Source organism: Moschus berezovskii, chromosome 23 (genome assembly GCF_049115385.1).
Source record: "Moschus berezovskii isolate FMDL1 chromosome 23, NW_MosBer_1.0, whole genome shotgun sequence".
In the NCBI taxonomy this organism is placed as follows: Eukaryota; Metazoa; Chordata; class Mammalia; order Artiodactyla; family Moschidae; genus Moschus; species Moschus berezovskii.
In genome coordinates, this window is record NC_142482.1 from 16,477,915 (window position 1) to 16,498,173 (window position 20,259).

At 38.6% G+C, this 20,259-nt stretch overlaps 1 protein-coding gene across 1 annotated transcript in view; it reads left to right on the forward strand.

Annotated features, from left to right (window-relative positions):
* The first annotated feature begins 364 nt into the window (after positions 1–364).
* Positions 365–20,259, forward strand: part of BMP5 (bone morphogenetic protein 5) — a 142,233-nt gene continuing 122,338 nt past the window's right edge. The window contains exon 1 of the mRNA XM_055406807.2: positions 365–1,577. Within this exon, the coding sequence (XP_055262782.1) occupies positions 1,088–1,577 (490 nt within the window). The 5' untranslated portion in view covers positions 365–1,087. The remainder of the gene's footprint in view (positions 1,578–20,259) is intronic.

Here is a 20,259-nt window from a genome sequence, read left to right on the forward strand (position 1 = left end):
ACTAGAAACAACCTCAAATATAGGATAGAGACATCTCATGTTAATTCAGCCACAACCTGAGACTTAATATAGAAATGTATTAAATGTGTACTATTAGAAAAAAAGATCTGAAAGGGTCCTCTATAAAACTGGTGACCACAATTTCAGTCTGCTGCTTGAAAACTGGCTTTCCCCCACTAGAACTTACATGCCCCATGCACCCCTGTGCTGTGTGAGATGCGTGTCTATGAAATTGTGAAAATGGAGGCTTTTCTGGTAGCAAAGGGGTTAAGTTCTTTTTGCTTTACCAGTTTCAAATTACAATGAGAAGCCTCTTCTTTCCCAGCAGGGTTGTGCTTACATTACTCTTTAGATCTCCCTTGAAGAGGGCTGGTATATTTGTGTCTGCTGGAGGTGGAATTAACACTAAGAAGGAGAAAGAGAGTGAGAGGACTTACAGGAAGGTTTGCAAGTAAATTCAGGAAAACACATTGACTTGAATAGTACAACCTTGAGTCTTGTTTTACACTAAGACGACACAAAAGATGTTAAAGTTATCACCAAGCTGCCGGACAAATATATATTCCAACACCAAGGTGCAGATCAGCATAGATCTGTGATTCAGAAATCAGGATTTATCTTGGAAAGAGCTCAAGGGTTGAGAAGAACTCAAGAGCAAGTGAAGATCACTGTGGGAACTACAGTTTATTAGAAGATCAACTTTCGTTCATTCCAATACCAAAGGCCTGATTATCATATATTGATATAGGAATGCATAGGTCATCTGATCAAATAATATTAGCCGCCTTCTGCTCCATCCATGCAGCAAAAGCTCTTAACAACTGTGGATAATTGGAAATTCGAGTTTCAGCTTTCTTAGAAATAACTACTCTTGACACATTTCAAAATACTGAAAATAGAGCAGGAAAATCAGTGAGGATGTGTGTTCAGAAATGTCACTGTCACTTCAGAAATGAAGAATAGGTAAATTTGTTTTTCAGCTACTGGGAAAATATACCTCCTAAGAACTTATAATTTTTTTTTTTTTTTTCTTTCTGGTAAGAGGACAAGAAGGACTAAAAATATCAACTTTTGCTTTTGGACAAAAATGCATCTGACTGTATTTTTACTTAGGGGTATTGTGGGTTTCCTCTGGAGCTGCTGGGTTCTAGTGGGTTCTGCGAAAGGAAGTTTGGGAGACAATCATGTTCACTCCAGTTTTATTTATAGAAGACTACGGAACCACGAAAGACGGGAAATACAGAGGGAGATTCTCTCTATCTTGGGTTTGCCTCACAGACCCAGACCATTTTCACCTGGAAAACAAGCTTCCTCGGCACCTCTGTTTATGCTGGACCTGTACAACGCCATGGCCAGTGAGGAGAACCCCGAGGAGCTGGAGTACTCCGTGAGGGCGCCCCTGGCTGCAGACTCCCCGGGAGCCAGGAAGGGCTCCCCAGCCTCTCCCAATGGGTACCCTCGCCGCATCCAGTTGTCTCGAGCGTCTCCCCTGACCACCCAGAGTCCTCCGCTAGCCAGCCTACATGATGCCAACTTTCTGAATGATGCTGACATGGTCATGAGCTTTGTCAATTTAGGTATGTTGTTCATTTATTTGCTAATCTATGTTATTGCAAAGTGGACGTTTTCCTAATGGCTAAGTAGCTGCTTGGTAGGTGGTCATGTTTATGTAAAGTCATTTTCTATACCTCTCCTCTCCAGCTTCTGTTTCCTTTTTTTCGTTGATGTAATATAAGATTTTGCCTTAAGCAACAGAGTCATATGTACATATATATATATTATTTTAATATAAATAGTTAAAATTAAACATGTGGTATGGGTACATTTGGGTCTTTTCACATCTTGTTAAAATTTCAATTTTGTTTAAATGTATGAATAAACAGGCAACAGTCTAAAGAATTTATGAGGACAGCTAATCTATGGGCCAAATAATAATAACAATGCAGGTATTTACAGATGGAAAGGTAAAAGTGACATTCTGAACCTTTTTTTTTTGGTTAATAATTTAAAAAGCACATAAATGTAACTTAAATGCCACTTAAGAACTCTCATTTCAGGGCAGAAACTACTGTGAAAATATTGATGTGAAACTAATTAAGATCAAATAATATTGTAAAAGATTACTATCAGAGACTTTCAGGGACAGATTCTGAAATTCTGTGAAAAATATTTTGGAAAAGAATTTTCAATCTAACATTTTTTTATTAGAATGATTAAAATACATCATACTTACTTGATTTTTTTCAGAGGCAAGAGAAATGTAAAACATGCTATGATGGTCTTTACCTATATAAAACTTTCCTTGTCATTTAAGATAAAAATATGTCAATCAAAAAATTATTTAATTAACAGAATTCTTAGAGAATAATTTTTAAAATTATATTTTATTGAGTGCTGATACTGACAATACCAAAAAATTGATCTTGACAATATCAAATGATAAATTAATGCCTTGTTTTCATCTTGCAATATTATTAAAGAGTCTTCACTTTAAAATGATTTTACAAGGGCTGTGATTTTCCTTAAATTTTTTGGTAGCCACTGAAGGTAAAAGTTTGCTATCTTTAGACACCAAAAAAAGAAACTAAATAGAATCAACAAATGTAATAAATTCTTATGTTAGAGTTTTTAAAACTTTGTTTTAAAGTGCAATCTGCTTGGAGTTAAAATTGACATGTTCTATTAGACACTTAATTAAAAACTTCCTCATATATCAAAAAAATATTCTTTGAAAAGTCAGATAGCCACAGATCTTAATGACACATGAAGCTTTTATAATATGTATTGCTTAATATGCCCTTTTCATTTGCTCTGAGCAATCCTAGTAGGAAGGATAAGGTGCCTGATAAATCATATGTTTCACGTTATAAGAGACAAAGCTCTCATTATAAGCTGTAGTAAGTCATTGGTGGTTGCCTTAATCAAGTGTCCTGGGGGCCTTTTCTTCTCTATGTAATTAACAGGTTCCGTTTGGAACTTTCAAGGCATCAAAATATGTCTTAATTATAAATTGGTTTGATTGCTTTTTCCTCGTAGGAGTGACATGCAAATATGACTCATGGTATATTTGACTTTGTAGCAATTTCTCAAGATTATTCAATAACTTAACTTTCTTTTTATTATTTTTATAGAAAAAGTACAATCTAGCATGATTTACATATTCATAAATCGCTGAAAAAGCAGTGTTTTATTGATTTATAAAATAATAGCTAAGTCTTGAATCTGTCCTAGTAATATATTATATTACAGTTGAATACTTTGATCATTCACAAGAGAAGTGCATTTGTTTTTTTAGAAAGGAATGAAATACTATTTTTTAACCCTTGCTCCATTGCTTTTTATAAATTTACATAGAGTAAGAAAGCCAACAATAATAATAAACAGTTTTATTCAGGGACTTCTGGGACCATTTTTATCATTAAAGCATATTTAGATCAATAAAATTTTCATTGCTTGGAAATTTTAATTACAGAGCAGTAAATTAATTATACTATGAAATATAAGTATTACTTTTACACTAAAGAAACAATACTGGGTATGAGTTTCAGAAAATGTTTATTTATTTATTTATTCATATCATGCTTAACTTTCTGAGTAGTGATTTATCTTCAATAATAAACTGTGTTGCCTTTTCTTTAAAAATTCGAAACTAAATGTCTCACATTAAATTATTGACTAATTAATTGTGATACTAAGTGAGTTTTTCCTAGGAGTCTCTGAGGAAAATTAAACCACAATTTTATTTTAATCTCTTTAGACCATGTCTTCTAATACAGCCAAAGCTTGCAGTCAATCACTACTTAGTAAAAAGCTTTGACTCCTGTATTTCTTCCGTAATAAAATAGGTCAAAGCATACTTATAAAAGGTAAAAGTGTAATATCATTAACTGTGCTAAGAATTTCAGTGTTTCTTACGGTAACATTAATTAACAAAGACTCAAGAGGATTTTATTTTATTTTTTTAGTGTCTTTAAAGATATGTATAGAGTGGAGACTGAAGGCAAATGATCAAATTAGCAAGAGGCAAGGGATTTGTATTGAGGAAGCCACCTGATATTTAAATATGTGAAAAGAATCTGTTGACATTTCCCATAATAAGTTGAATTATATAAAAAGGATCTAGTAGCATCCTTGTTATTTATGCCTGCCTGGGTCATTTTCAAGTTACATAATGGATTTTCTACAATTATCTTGTCATTCAGAAACACGTCTTTTTTTTCCCAACATAAGTTTTACTCCCCAAGAACAATTAAATTTAATTCAACCTGTGATTAATTTTATGTTCATAAGCAGAAAACAGATTGGAATTTACTAGAAGAAAAAATAAAATGGGAATAAATTGCCTCAAAGGCAATGTAAAAACCAAATATGAAATTAAACACATTATTCTATTCTGACCTTTAAATTATTTTTTTGTGATTTGTTCACTTTGAAGAAACAAATATTAATTATTAATTGTGTGAAGAGAAACTTTCCACCTAATTTTATTCATTATTCTTAGGGCAACTTTTGTCATTCTCCTAGTCAACAGCTTTTACAGATTGATTTCTCTGTTTTGTCCTTAAAACTATTTAATATCAGTGGAATTTTGCTTATTCAATTCCACATTATTTTGTCAGTAACAAAAACATCATTCTGGTAATTCTTTTTTAACTATCACTTTTTCAAAAATGCTAAGGGTTAGTTTATATATCAAATATCTTTGCAAATGAAAGGAATAATTAGGTAGCTTGCTTGCAATATTTAAGCATATCTCTAGTTTACATAAAGATAAACAAGCAGTGTGTTCCTAAGACCTTTTAGTTAGAAACTAGCTTTACTTGATTACTTGGTTACTATATAATTAAAATGATGTAACATTTGTAGACATTTCAGAGGAAAGTACAGAAAACAGCAATCACAGGAAATTCACTTCTATATTACTCTGTCTACATGTAGTTCCCTGATAAAGAACTTTAGGTTTATTAATGGGCTTTGATCACTTGGCTTGGAGTCAAATGCTTAGGTACAATTCAAGAATGTAAACTCATTCTCATGCATAAAAGTATGAAAATGTGGTGCTTACATTTTTTTTTTTTTATTTTATAACAACATGTTTAGCATGTTGAGGTATAAAATAGAAAACTAGTTTCACAATTTTAAATGAAAGCCTTCTCCCTTACTCTCCCCAATCATTAAACTCTCCTGGTACTGGAAGAAAAAAATGTGCTTATACTCTCAGTTGACAGATTTGAAAGACATCATTGATATTTATTGTTGGTTTTGGCTGACTCAAGTGCTCAGTGGAGAGGAATTTATACACAGATCTACCTAAAGAAGCCTATCTATGTAGTCCCTCCAACAGGGTTATTAACACTTGTGTAACATAAACACACCTATAAACACACGCAAGTTTTTTGTTTTTTTTTTTTGAGGAAGAGGGGTTGGGAGGGAAAAATATCTAAAATCATTATAGTACATATTCAAGGTTTATGCCTGGAATAACAAATGCTAATATTGGGTGAAATAGTCATTTTTCCCCCACTTTTCACTTTTTAGAAGAAGTTGCTGAGGGTGGAGACCTTTATCTTTCTTCCCTGTGAACTCTTGACCATGCCTTGGGGGGGAACTTGTTCTTCTCTAATGCTATGTCCTTGCTGAGGGACGACATGGCTGCAGAGATAATTATAACCATAGTTTAATTAGAAGTGTTTTGCAGGTTTGAATGGTCACTCACAAAGTGCTAGTTTTAGAAGTTTGATCAGGAGTCACGGCTGGAGAGAAGGTATTGATATGACGACACACTCTGGAAGGACTTGGGGCGGCTCACCCGCCACCTCCAGCTCCTTCCCTTGCATCCTTCCATTTCTGCAGTACCATCGCCCTCTCTTCTTTGTCTCCCCCCTACCCCCGTCTTTCGGCCTTTCCCCTGGAGTTCTAGGGCCTCTCCAGCTCCAGGCTGTCTTGGCATCCCTCTCCTCACTGCCCCGCCTCTCCTGGGGTCTGCCTCTGGTCCTTCTTTCTTCATGGCTGGAGGCTTAGATGAACTGAAAATCAATTTGTCACAGCTCCATAATTGAGGTACAGTCTCCTGTTTTTTCTCTCCTCGAGAAGGAAAAGGATACGAAGGGCCCATGGCAGCCTCCACGCATCAGGAGCAAAGCTCCCCAGGGCCTCGGAACCTCTCCAGCAGGCTGTTGAGTCCACTTTAATTGCTTCTCTACCATCCCCATTCTTCCCTGCCTCCTCACCTCTCCCTGAAGATCTCCTGGACTATATTTAATTGTTTGTGCCTCTCCTAATTTATACAACTACTAAAATTTAAAAGGGGGAAATTCAAGGACAAGTGTTACAAAAGGGAAAAACCTCATCACTGAACAAAAATCACGCTCATCAAAAATGCTACTCGTTTTTGAGTTAGAAAGCCCTTCGACTGACAGAATTTTTATGGAATACTCATCGCTTATCTGTGAAGGATAATGGTTTCCTTTTTTAAGCTGAGGAGAGATGTTGAGAAAATATAAAGAAATCAAGAGTAAACTGGTGGAGGCGGGGAACAGGGAGGATGAGACAGAGACGGAAAAAGTATTTTTCTAAAGCCCTGGAAAGGAGGAAAATGAATGCAATGGGTGTGAGGGGCCGCCTCTGGGCCTCGCAGGTGGAGGCTGTGGGGAAACCCTCGCCCGCCTTATCCTGAGATGGCAGTGCAGGCCACATCCCCAACCGCATCAGCTCCGGGGGAAGCCCTTTCATCCTTGCAGACTGGAATACCGGAGCGGGGCGGAGGGAGGGGGCACTCAGTGTGTGTGTAGAAGGAGCGCACAGACGGGCCACTCACATTTGCAGTCATAAATAATGTAGTAACTCAGCTTGAAAAAACCACAGGTTCAAGGAAGAGGCTTCCCTGACGCAGAGAGGGGCTGAGATCAGAGGAGCCACTGAAAGGGTGGGAGGGAAACAATGCGTCCCTTGTTCTAGGGAATATTTATGAGTGCTTCTTTGCACCTTCAGTTCATATTTTATTGGCTGGGCTGTGGGGTTTCCCCATTTGCTCATCCCTTAAAATAATACCCTTGGCTAAGATATCCTTTAAAATACACCAGTTAGCCCTGACAACTGGCTCATTTATTTGAGGAGAGGGAAAGGGAGCTGCTGAGATGTCCATGTCTGATGGGGATGTTTAAGATCCAGTCGCGGGCCTTAAAATTATGACTCAGATAAAAATCGTAGTGGGAGTATTCACCTGCCATTTTCAGAGATGTTTACAAGAATCTGTGGAACCAAATAGCAACCCAGGTTTGGGAGAGTCTTGTTTTAATGGCTGTGATAAAATTGATACTATAATAGGTATTATAGAAACAAAATCTGTTGAAAAGTACAATGCTCAAAATGAAAAAAAAAAATCATTTGTAAGTTAGTAAAAAGTCTGCTTAGTGGTTTGAGGAGAAAAGGAAGTAACAAACCTTCATAACCAAAGAGAGCACATATACTATACTTGGAAGGCAGTGAACTACCCACATACTGTAGAAAACGTAGAAACCCAGGTCTTGTGTAATGTTGGATTGTTTGGTTGGTATAAAAATCAAACCAAGGTTTAATTATTTTATAATTTCTAAGATGATGAAGCTCCTTGGCTTCACAAGGATGTGTCCTTTCACTCAGTTTTCCCTGACCAAGGCAGTCTTGGGAACCGCACTACAAAAAGAATGCTGCGTTTTAGAAATAAATCCATCTAATTACATTATCTCTTACATGTTGTGTTTATTTAACTTCTTTCTGGAAGTAAAGAACAACTCTTATTGTGCTTGTGGTTAATCGCTTTCTTGAAGTTGTTTGCAATAAAGAAAATAGTTTAAAGAGGTCAGATACAAATCTTATTTAGATTTTATGCAGGCCTAGAAGACATGTCAACATTAAAAGATTTATTAACATTTACAAACCCCTTCAGCTATGCTGTCATGATATGAGAAATTCAATATTATTTGTTGTGTACAGATTTCCTGTCCTTAGTGTAACTTTTCAATTAGCCCTCCTATGCAGGGAGATGGAGTCTATTTGCAGAATCCTAAAGTCCATGGTATATTACTGCTCAAACAGCTATTGGGTTAAATTATAAATGAAATCTAATTACAGAGTAGCACAGAAGAAGCCAGAATGCCTGTATTAGAATCCTATAGGCTACACTTTCTTTCAGGGTGACCTCAGGCAAGTTATCAATACTTACATTCTCAAGGTGCCTCTGGTTCTTTGACTAGGAAGTTCTGAAGATAATAATAACACCTTCCTCCTTGAGTGTTAGGAGAATTAAGTGAATTAATTACATACAATTTTAAGAAGAATATTTGGAGCATAGACCTCTTGAAATGGCAGTGATTGTTATTGGAATTGCATTTGTAGCCAACATCTGTATTGCATTTGCAAGAGCAGCTAAGTAATTTGTGGAGCCCAGTGTAAAATGAAAATGTGGGGCCACTTGTGTAAAAGTTATCAAGACTTCCAAGATGGTGGCTGCAGGGTGTTAGATCCAGCATAGGGCCCTTCTAAGTGCATATTTGATGAAACGTAACGCTAACAGGAATCAAGTCCAATTCATACATTTTTATCCCCAGTGGAAAGAGACAACTTGCACAAGCTGAGGCATTTATGGGGAATTTAATTAAGTTTGTAATATTTCTAATGTCGTGGGTGGGGCTTTCTGGGAAAAGTGGAGATAATGCAGCACTTGGACTTGCAGGGGAGCCTTCCTTCATGACTGCTGGGATGGGATGGCAGCAGAAACAGTTACCAGCAGAAGAGCTGTAGGGGAAGGCACCCTAGTGGGACCAGTGGTCTTTGTGAGAGGGGTGCCAGGCAGCCAACTCTAGGTGCTCAGCAGGGAGCGAGGCCTGGGAGTAAACATCAGACTTCACTCCTCCGCTGTCTCTCCTGTTGGCTGATCGTCACTGAAAGCCCAGGGCCGTGGGGCCCATTGGATCGGCTCCCGAAAAATCAGCCTCTTGGTGTAGACAGCTGAGCAGAGAAATGTGGAGAGTGGATCTTGAGGCATAAACTGAAGATATCTGGGACAAATGGATAAATGCATATTGAGTGTTTAGTCAACAAGAGTTCTAGAATCACTTCAATTTCAGTGTAACGTACTGATATGTACGTTAATCCGTGTTCAGGTTAATTGCAAAATTTAAGAGATAATGATTTACTGTGAGAGTTGATTACATCACAAGTTGGTTGAGTGGCAAAAACAGGCATGGGATGCTGAAAAAAGTTCTTAAATTGTATCTGGATCTGTAATTTTATATTATATATTAAAAGTATTGTAGAGCAAACTAAAATTAAAATCAAAGATCCACAAGAACTTCCCTGGTAGTTCAGTGGTTAAGACTCCGTTTCCAGTGTTGAGGGTGTGGGCCCTATCCGTGCTGGGGAACTAAGATCCCACATGACAGGTGACATGGCCAAATATTTTTTTTTAATTAAAAAAATAAAGTAGTAAAAAAAAAAAAAACCCAGAAAACAAACCCACAATACAAACAGTAGACTACCATTGCCAATCACGAAACTCAATACAGAAAATGCTGGCATAAATGCAGGGAAAATACAAAGAGCAGGATATGCTTGCAGTCTCAGGCCTGTTGATTCTCAGTCCCATGTCATTCTTCCTCACATGGCCCATGAGTGTGTGACAGGTTTTTGAATTCTGAGTGGAATTACATGATACCATCTACAGTTCCTGCTGCAGGCAGAAATCATTTCAGGAGGAGGTAAATTGGAATAATTGTCTTTCTCTTTGCTACCTCTCTTCTCCCCTGGCAGAGTTCCTGTGACTCCCAGATGTGTAATTTCATGGGGGAACAGGTGTGTCTGCTGTTGAGTTCTCATAAATAACCAACCTCTAAGCCTGGAAGCCAGAGCATCCCCTATCCTTTAATCCCAGATGAGCATCAAATAGAAGAGCTTCTTCCCAGTAAAGACCCTGCTCCCCTTTAAATCGCCGAAGGATGGTGATTTTAACCTGAGTTTACTTCTATAGTTATCAAAAGTAGAGGAAGAGAGAGTTCTGTTTGGAAATGTTGTAGGCTTCTCAGCAGATAATCTTGATGTAGACATTGACAACTAATTTCATGAGCAAGAAGTACAGGTCATCATTTATATAGGCCTTAGGGTTAATATTTTGCAGATGTTTTCTTTGCTGAGAGTGAGGACAGGTTACTTGGTCTCTTAACCATCTCAGTAAAAGGTTTTGGAGTCGGAATGGCTTGAATACCAACTTTGCATTAATACCTGCGCATGTTGCTTCCCTGGTGGCGCAGATGCTAAAGAATCTGCAGTGCAGGAGACCTGGGCTTGATTCCTGGTCAGGAAGATACCCTGGAGAAGAGATTGGCAACCCACTCCAGTATTCTTGCCTGGAAAATTCCCCAGACAGAGGAGCCTGGTCGGCTACAGTTCACCGGGTCGCAAAGAGTCAGATACAACAGAATACTAACACACACACATCTTTGAACAAATTCTTTCACGTTCTTGGGACTGTTGCCTTGTCTGTAAAGTGGAGATCATAATACAGAATTGTATTAATAGTTAGGACTTAACGAGGTGGGGTTATTGAGCCAACATGAGCTAAGGATGAAGTTAACAGCTACTGTAACAGCTCCTGTAACTTCTACCGAGTAAGGTCCATGGGGTTCTAATGCTGGAGTTGGTGTTTTACACCCAGTCCACCAGATATCGTCAGATCATTTTCTAGCTGAAACTGTGGGACGTTACTCACTTGAATTTTGCTCTATCCAAAAGAAAATGAACTTGAATTTTCAGGGACTCTGTCTTCAAGTTGGACAGTTGATGGACTCTGCTCGGTCCTTGGGGTGTCCAGGGAAATATCAGTCCACAGTTGAACTTTTGGGTACCTGGGAAGTCTCACTGTGATCATTTGAAGGCAACACTTTCTGGGAGGGGCTACTGAAAGGTGCTTTTTAATTACTTTTGGACCCATTCCTAGAAGGAACCCAAAATTTTACTTTCATTCCAGATATTGCCTGTTCCATTTCCTTGCTTGTTATGGAGAAGGGGAAATTGCTGGTAGGCCAGTGTTGTAATGAAGACGTGGCCACTCTCTAAAAGACCCTTTGAAAGGATGGAAAAAAATCTTGAGTTTGAAAGTTTGTTTTCAGAAGCTAACATTTTTTTTTGTTTAGTTTTAATTTTGAAAAAAGTTGACTCATGATGAAAATCTCAGTGAATAAACTTCTGAACTCTAAAAAGGAAAACCACTCTGTTCAAATAATCATGCAGTCCTGGTGTTTTGAGTGTTATTTGTTTCTCAGATCATGTTTAAATTTATGATTTTCTAATTTCTAGCCGTTCTCATTACTGTTTGTATCATTGTTGAAATTTTGTTTCTATTTCACACAATCCAGCCTGAAGCATTTTGACTTTTCTAGACTATGCGTTTGAATTTTGTTTTGTTTTCTTTTTTTCCAGATGACAGTTGGATCTTTTGTTGATTTTTCTTGAATTGTTTCTTGTTTTAATATTTTAAAGCAAAATGGGAATGTATGGATTTTTTCCAAAAAGTCACACAAAAGTCTTTGCATGAACTGTGGACCTCTTCTGTTTATACTATCCATATTGTAAAGTCATCACATGGACTTTTGTTATTTCCTGATATGTTAAGTGGAAAATATGGATTTATTGTTTTTTCATTATTTGATAACATGCTGAAAGATAAGTCATCATGATGCTCTTTGCTAAAGTTTTCATTGTGATGAGTTAAGTTCTTATAATATGGATTTTGACATGTTCTGACATGTTCAAATCAACAATTAAGATTTTTTTCTTCTACACTGTCATATCAGAAATGGTCAGCATTTTACAGTTGTTTACTTGGAGGAAGAATTTATCAGGATTAAGCAAGCTGGTTATCATTGGTTTTTTTGTGTACATGATACATATAAAGTATATATTTTCTCATAATTTTATTTTACTTTAAAAAAAAAATCATTTATGCATTTTGCTACGCCAGGTCTTAGTTGCGGCCTGTGGGGTTTTCAGTTAAAGTAGCATGTGAACTCTTAGTTGTTGTAGCACTTGGGATCTGCTTCCCCAACCAGAGACTGAATCTGGGCCCCCTTCATTGGGAGTAAGGAGTCTTAGCCACTGGACCAGCAGGGAAGTCCCTGTTACATAATTTTGAATGATAGTATAGTTGTAGCAGTAATCATTAAATCAACAATAATAGCAATTAAATATAATTCCTCTGCCTGGACTGGACTAAGTAATTCCCATGCCTTTTTTCAGTTAATCTGTGTCTCACTGGTATGGGTAAATATCTGTCTGTTCCCTTTTTTTTTTTTTTTTTGGTGTGAAAATTGAGACTGGTTAGAGGTTAAATAACTTACAAAGTTCACTCAGCTGGTAAAGGTCAGTTCGGGGACCACAGTCTGTCTGGCTATACATTTTTTGTTCTTTGTCACTACTCTTTAGGTAGGTAACCTGTTTTTGAAATATGTAGACAGCAGAGCAGCTTCTGACAACAATAGTCATGGTTTGCACTTCTGTAGGTCACCATCACACCCAGCTCTCAGGGAAGCAGACGGGACCACCGCACACACCTGCGGGCACCGAGGGCGGGAAGCAGGCGGGACCACAGTACACACCTGTGGGCACCAAGGGTGGGAAGCAGGTGGGACCACCGTACACACCTGCGGGCACCGAGGGCGGAGCTGGTCTTCACACATTGAGTGACCGGGCCGATGCAGCTGACTGCCTACTGTTGGCTCAGGCACTGTGGAGAGACTCTTCCTGCCCCAATGCCAGGATCACAGGGCAAGAGAATCTAGCTCCAGGCCCTTGACTCTTATGCCAGGGATTTTTTTTTTTTCTTTTTTGCTTAATGTCACCTACTTTCAAAAAATCACAAAATTTCCAGCACCAAGTTAAAAGAAAAGCATTAACAAACATTCTCTAAGACAATGTGTTTTTGCTATTGAACTAACCAGGTAGAATTAACCTCTTGTGTACAGAAAAAATGTTCTCAAACCCCCAGAAGAGAAAAAAGCTTCTTATCAGCAAACAGAACGTAAGGAAGCCCGTTAGTCCAAAAAGCATAAGGCAGAGGTGGACTGAGGCTTCAGCACAGCTTAGAGGCTCCCTCTGAAATCTGCTCTGTATCACATAGGACCTTACTAACAGGAAAGTCCAGTGATTTTAGGGGCGATATTTCAAAAGAAGATTCATACTTTGCACCACATGCTTACTGTATGTTCCAGAGTATAAGTGTGGCTTAAACATTTATTATTTATTGTGCTGTGCTTAGAAAACAGGGGTGAAGATCACACAATTTTTTAACATTAGATTATTGGATCTTTCTGAATTTTCACCCCAGACCCTACATTACTTCTTCACATGTGTGCTAACAAGCTTGTGTTTGCTATCTCCTCTGTTACTGTACATATTGCACATAGTATGGAATCAAGATGTAATTAGTCACTGAAGAAACACTTTGTCATGTGCAGAATAACGAAAATGGAAAAAAATGGTATGCAGAACTTTTGGATATGCAGCTTTGAATCTTCTCAGGATCCTGGGCATTAGACCATTATTATTTCAACTTCATTATTGAGAAACATTGCCCAGTGTTTTACCACTGCTTGACTCTTTACCAGCAATCTTCTGTGATCATGAAATGAACATATACTGCAAAAAGTGAATCTAAGTCTCCTGGGATGCCATCCCTGTGATTGGTGCTTACCCAAGAATTCATATCAACAAAACACCAGACTGTCAAAATGAAATCATAGAGGAAGGACTTAAGACTTGCCCTGATTTCTGCTCTAGAAGAAGGCACTGTCTTCCTCAGCTAACACTTACTCAGCGCTTCTAATGTGCCCGCCAGTGTGCTAATAGTATTTCAAGTGCTAACATTTAACTCCCACAAAATGACCTTATTTTACAGATGAGGGAACTGAGACCCAAAGATGTTGTCACTGGTCCAAAGTCCTACATGCTGTAAGAGAAGGAAGTGGATTCAGAGTGCAAGCTGCCCCCTGCTCTACTGTGTCTCCTTTGTAAATGCTGTCAGGAAGCTTGTTGGTTGGGGCATGGTTTGAACTCTATCAACTTCTGTATATTTTTCCAACATTTCTCATATTGGACTTGGAATAGTTTCACTTCATTAGCAATGCTTTAGATTTTAGAGGGGAAAAATCCCTAGGAATGAGCTTACTAAAAGTCTTCTCCCTGGAGCTGGGCATCCTCTAAGCCTTCTTCTGAATGGGGATGAGTATGCCTTTTGAAGAAGGCAGATCCTCATGACACTTGCAAGGCAGAGGGAGGCAAGCGCTCTTCAGACCCCAGGGATGCTGACCTTCGTGACATTTGACCAGTTGGCGAGTAATGAACGAGGGAAAGGAAATCTGTGTTGAGCCCTACGTTCAAAAGACAGACTTGACAGGAACAGGAGTAATGTTTGGCCAGAGAGAAAAGAGGAAGAATATCAAAGCTGTAAACACTAATAGGCCTCAAAAGCCAGAGGTCAGAGAGTGGAATAAGTAATAGTTCATTTGGATGCTGGAAAACTACCAGATTGCTGGCCAGTGTAGAAGGGCATGTAACAGATCTGCCCTGCAGCTAAAATGAAGGCCTTGTCACAGCTTTTGTGACCCAATTCTGGACTGGCTAGCAAATGTCATGAAGAACCTATTAAACTGGAAGTTTGGGCGGCCGGACCATGTGAACCTACAAGGTAGGAAATCCTTGCTATTGCAAATGGGAGACCTGGCAGCTAGCCTCTGCTCCATCCTGCTGGTTATGGCTGAGGTCTCCTCTGTATTCTGTATAACACTGAACACTCCACATAGACTGCACGTCTCCTGATTTGTAGCAGCTACAGCCCTAATCTCTTGCATGTGTAAAGTGAGTGCCTTTCACACAACTCATTCATGGTCCCTACATCACACCAAAGCTAAATCTATTGTTTCTGCTTTTCACATATCTTATGAATTTAAAGCTAAGGCCTTGGGATATTTAGGGCTTCCATATGGTGGCTCAGACGGTAAAGAATCTGCCTACAGTATGGGAGACCCAGGTGAGATCCCTGGATCGGGAAGATCCCCTGGAAAAGGGAATGGATACCCACTCCAGTATTCTTGCCTGGAGAATTCCAAGGACAGAGAAACCTTGTGGGTTACAGTCCATGTGGTCGCAATGGGATATTTATTTTCCAAGAAAAAATATTTTTGGGACAAGGTGCCTGGGGACTCTCAGCTGCCCCCAGTCCTCAGTGGGCTTCTCTAGTGACTCAGATGGTAAAGAATCTGCTTGAAATGCAGGAGTCCTGGGTTCGATCCCTGGGTCTTAATACCAAGCCAAGAAATCAGAAAAAGACTTGTAAAAAGCAAAGATGTTTATTTATGTATCAAATTTCAGCAATAAGCCTGAGGACTAATCTCTGCTTTGAAAGGCAAATCAAGAAGTAGCTGCAGCATAAACATGAACATTTAGGATGGCACCTGCTTGTTTTTAAAAATTCGATTTTCTTTCTCTCTCTCTTCCTCCCTTTACCTGACCACTTCCACCCAATCAACCCACAGCCTGGTTGTAACATAAGGGGAAGTATAAACAATCTCAGTGTCTAATTTCTAATTATTTAGACTGAGATATACTTAGGCCAGAAGATAAAATTATTGTTTGTGACTGGGTCATAAATCATATTTAATTTTAATTCCACTAACTTCATTGATATACAATAAATCACTTCAGTTCAGTTTAGTCGCTCAGTCGTGTCTGACTCTTTGAGACCCCATGAACCGCAGCACGCCAGACCTCGGTGTCCATTGCCAACTCCGGGGTTTACCCAAACTCATGTCCATTGAGTTGGTGATACCATCTAACCATCTCATTCTATGTCGTGCCCTTCTCCTCCTGCCTTCAATCTTTCCCAGCATCAGGGTCTTTTCAAATGAGTTAGCTCTTCACATCAGGTGGCCAAAATATTGGAGTTTCAGCTTCAATATCAGTCCTTCCAATGAACACCCAGGACTGATCTCCCTTAGGATTGACTGGTTGGATCTCCTTGCAGTCCAAGGGACTCTCAAGAGTCTTCTCCAACACCAAAGTTCAAAAGCATCAGTTCTTTGGTGCTCAGATTTCTTTACAGTCCAACTCTCACATCCATACATGACTACTGGAAAAACTATAGCCTTGACTAGATGGACCTTTGTTGACAAAGTGATGTCTCTACTTTTTAATATGCTGTCTAGGTTGGTCATTACTTTCCTTCCAAGGAGCAAGCGTCTTTGAATTTCATGGCTATACTCACCATCTGCTGTGATTTTGGAGCCCCCAAAAATAGTCAGCCACTGTTTCCACTGTTTCCCCATCTATTTGCCATGAAGTGATAGAACCAGATTCCATGATCTTAGTTTTCTGAATGTTGAGCTTTAAACCAACTTTTTCACTCTCCTCTTTCACTTTCATCAAGAGACTCTTTAATTCTTCACTTTCTGCCATATGGGTGGTGTCATCTGCATATCTGAGGTTATTGATATTTCTCCCGGCAATCTTGATTCTAGCTTGTGCTTCATACAGCCCAGCATTTCTCATGATGTACTCTGCATGTAAGTTAAATAAGCAGGGTGACAATATACAACCTTAACGTACTCCTTTTCCTATTTGGAACCAGTCTGTTGTTCCATGTCCAGTTCTAACTATTGCTTCCTGACCTGCATACAGGTTTCTCAAGAGGCAGGTCAGGTGGTCTGGTATTTCCATCTCTTTCAGAATTTCCACGGTTTATTGTGATCCACACAGTCAAAGGCTTTGGCATAGTCAATGAAGCAGAAATAGATGTTTTTCTGGAACTCTATTGCTTTTTCCATGATCCAGTGGATGTTGGCAATTTGATCTCTGGTGACTCTGCCTTTTCTAAAACCTGCTTGAACATCTGGAAGTTCATGGTTCACATATTGCTGAAGCCTGGATTGGAGAATTTTAAGCATGACTTTACTAGCGTGTGTGATGAGTGCAATTGTGTGGTAGTTTGAGCATTCTTTGGCATAGACCTTCTTTGGGATTGGAATGAAGACTGACCTTTTCCAGCCCTGTGGCCACTGCTGAGTTTTTCAAATTTGCTGGCATATTGAGTGCAGCACTTTCACAGCATCATCTTTTAGGATTTGAAATCACTCAACTGTAATTCCATCACCTCCACTAGCTTTGTTTGTATGATACTTCTTAAGGTCCACTTGACTTCACATTCCAGTATGTCTGGCTCTAGGTGAGTGATCACACCATCATGATTATCTGGGTCATGAAGATCATTTTTGTATAGTTCTTCCGTGTATTCTTGCCACCTCTTCTTAATATCTTCTACTTCTTTTAGGTCCATACCATTTCTGTCTTTTATTGCATGAAATGTTCCCTTGGTATTTCTAATAACTCACGCCCCTGCTGAAACATGATTGTTTAAATCTGCTGGACACCTTCAATCACTGACTCTTTTAAATCAGAATTCTTTGCATTTATACGGGGATTTCCTTGAAAGTGTTTTAAGTTTTTCTATAAGGGGTGGATCTGAAATTTTACAGTCAAATAAATTTGAATTGTGTTGAGAAACAGTCATTAAATAAGGTTTGATATTTCCAAGAGAAGACTTCTCAGTATCTTTATTATGTTAATGAGCATCGTGCATCTCTGCAAGGAGGATATGGTTTATGAGGTTTCCGAGGCACATGAACTCTGGAGCTCTCCTGACAGAGCCACGGATACCCAGTGTTACAGGGAACTCACTCTGAGAAACACTCTTCCATGAAGCAATTCTGTTATGTGAAATCATTTTTGGAAACAATGCAAGCAAAGTATTACGATAAGCTAGTTTGTTGACACCATGACCACTTTATTTCCAAAATTAAAAAGAAGCAGCAAAAAAGTTTAAATCTATTATCTAGAACCACTGTTGTTGATATGCTAATATTTCTTTCCATACTTTTCAAGCATTCATTTTTTTAGAATTAAGCAGTGTTTATGCAAATGTTGTGCCTTAGTTTATTCTTGATTTTTTTAGTATATGACTACTCTCATTTCTTCATGTGCTCTTTATGAGCATATTTTTGATGACAATAATATTTCAGCTGAGTAATTGTAGCTGGGCCTGTAATTTTCCCTTTTTTGTTATTGTTTATTGCTGCTGCTTAGTAGCTGTGTGTAGCTCTTTGCGACCCCGTGGACTGTATCCTGCCAGGCTTCTCTGTCCATGGGATTTCCCAAGCAAGAATACTGGAGTGGGTTGGCATTTCCTTCTCCAGGGGATCTTCCTGACTCAAGGATAGAACCTGTGTCTCCTTCATTGCAGGTGAATTCTTTACCACCGAACTACCAGGGAAGCCCTTTTCCAGTTTTCACTATTATATAATCTGTTGAAATGAGCATCTTTATATATGTGTTCATAAACATTTTTGACAATTTCTGATCATTTTCTTAGAGTCTGTTCTTTAAAATTGAGTTAGAATAAAATTATCTTTTAAATCTTCTGAAAAATATTACTAAATATTACTAAATTGTTTTTCAGTAAACTTGTTTCAATTACTATTTGCACTAACCATAAATGTTAGTACTATTTTATTGTGTGTGTGATGTGTGTGTGTGTGTGTGTGTGTGTGTGTGTGAGTGGTGTTAGTCACTCAGTTGTGTCCGACTCTTTGTGACCCCGTGGACTATAGACCACCAGGCTCCTCTGTCCACGGAATTCTCCAGGCAAGAATACTGGAGTGGGTTGCTATTCCCTTCTATAGACTATTTTATCATACTGAAATCTAAATTAAATTTAATATATTTACATTCTTAACTATCTTAAACCTTTTTTATTTTGAATTTGTATTTCTTCTGAATTAAAAAAATTCAGAAAAACTGGAAAACACTTCCATTATTTAACAGTTTGGAAAATATTTCATCCACATCCCTCTCCAGTAATAACTGTTTGAAGGTGCCATGTAGCTGATTACTGGAATAGAAATCACTAAAAATGAAGAGTACATAGTCTTCAAGGAACCATATTTGAGAATAAAATTCAGCAGAAGAAATAAATTTTGGTCTAAATAAACTAACGCCCTAATAATCTCCTGTAATTTAATTATAAAATATGCATTTATAGTAACCTAAGAACAGGGAGTCCATTCTAAAGGAGATCAATCCTGGATGTTCATTGGAGGGACTGATGCTAAAGCTGAAACTGCAATACTTTGGCCACCTTATGCGACGAGTTGACTCACTGGAAAAGACTCTGATGCTGGGAAAGGTTGGGGGCGGGAGGAGAAGGGGACCACAGAGAATGAGATGGCTGGATGGCATCACAGACTCTGTGTACATGAGTTTGAGTGTACTCCGGGAGTTGGTGATGGACAGGGAGGCCTGGCGTGCTGTGATTCATGGGGTCACGGAGAGTCGGACACAACTGAGAGACTGAACTGAACTGAACTGAAGAACAGGGATGGCAGAGGGCTGTAAGTATCTCATTGATTATAGTATTTAAAGGTGGAATTGGGGGATTGGAGGGAGGAGCACTAAGTAAACACAAATGAAAAAAAACCATTGTTTTCTTTCTGGCTGCACTGCGTCTCCATTGCTGCACGCGGTCTTTCTCTAGCTGCAGAGAGCAGGGGCTACTCTTCCTTGAGGTGCACAGGCTTCTCAATGAGGTGGTTTCTCTTGTTGGGGCACACAGGCCTAGCTGCCCCGTGACATGTGGTATCTACCCTGACCAAGTATCAGACTCGTGGGGACCACCAGGGTGGTCTCTACACAAATCACTTTTAATTGGTTATCCATTGCCTGCATTTACCCACAAATTACATACCTTCTAGTTTAGTATCAAGTGTGATTATTGGTCTAAATCTTTTTCACAGAATCCCAAGATGTTTTGGAATCATTTCTTGCCATCAGCTATTGTTTAAATGATCATATTGATGAGGAATATTCGTGACCCACTTTCATCAACTTGGCCTCTTTATCATCTTCTAGACTGAGCTGAGGATAACGAAGTGTAGGATATGCGTACACTTTTGTTTTGGCTAAATCTGGTCTCTTAATCATGATTTTTCATTACACATGTTCATAATCTTAATAATATCTCTTAGCCCTGAAAATTTCAACGCTATATCATAGTGTAGTTTTTTAGAAAGACTTTTATGCAACAGTTAGAAATCTAAGTATTAGTACAATGGTGTCATAACTGCAAAAATAACAGCTGAAGTGACAATATCAAATAATTATATAAATTCTGAATCAAGAAAT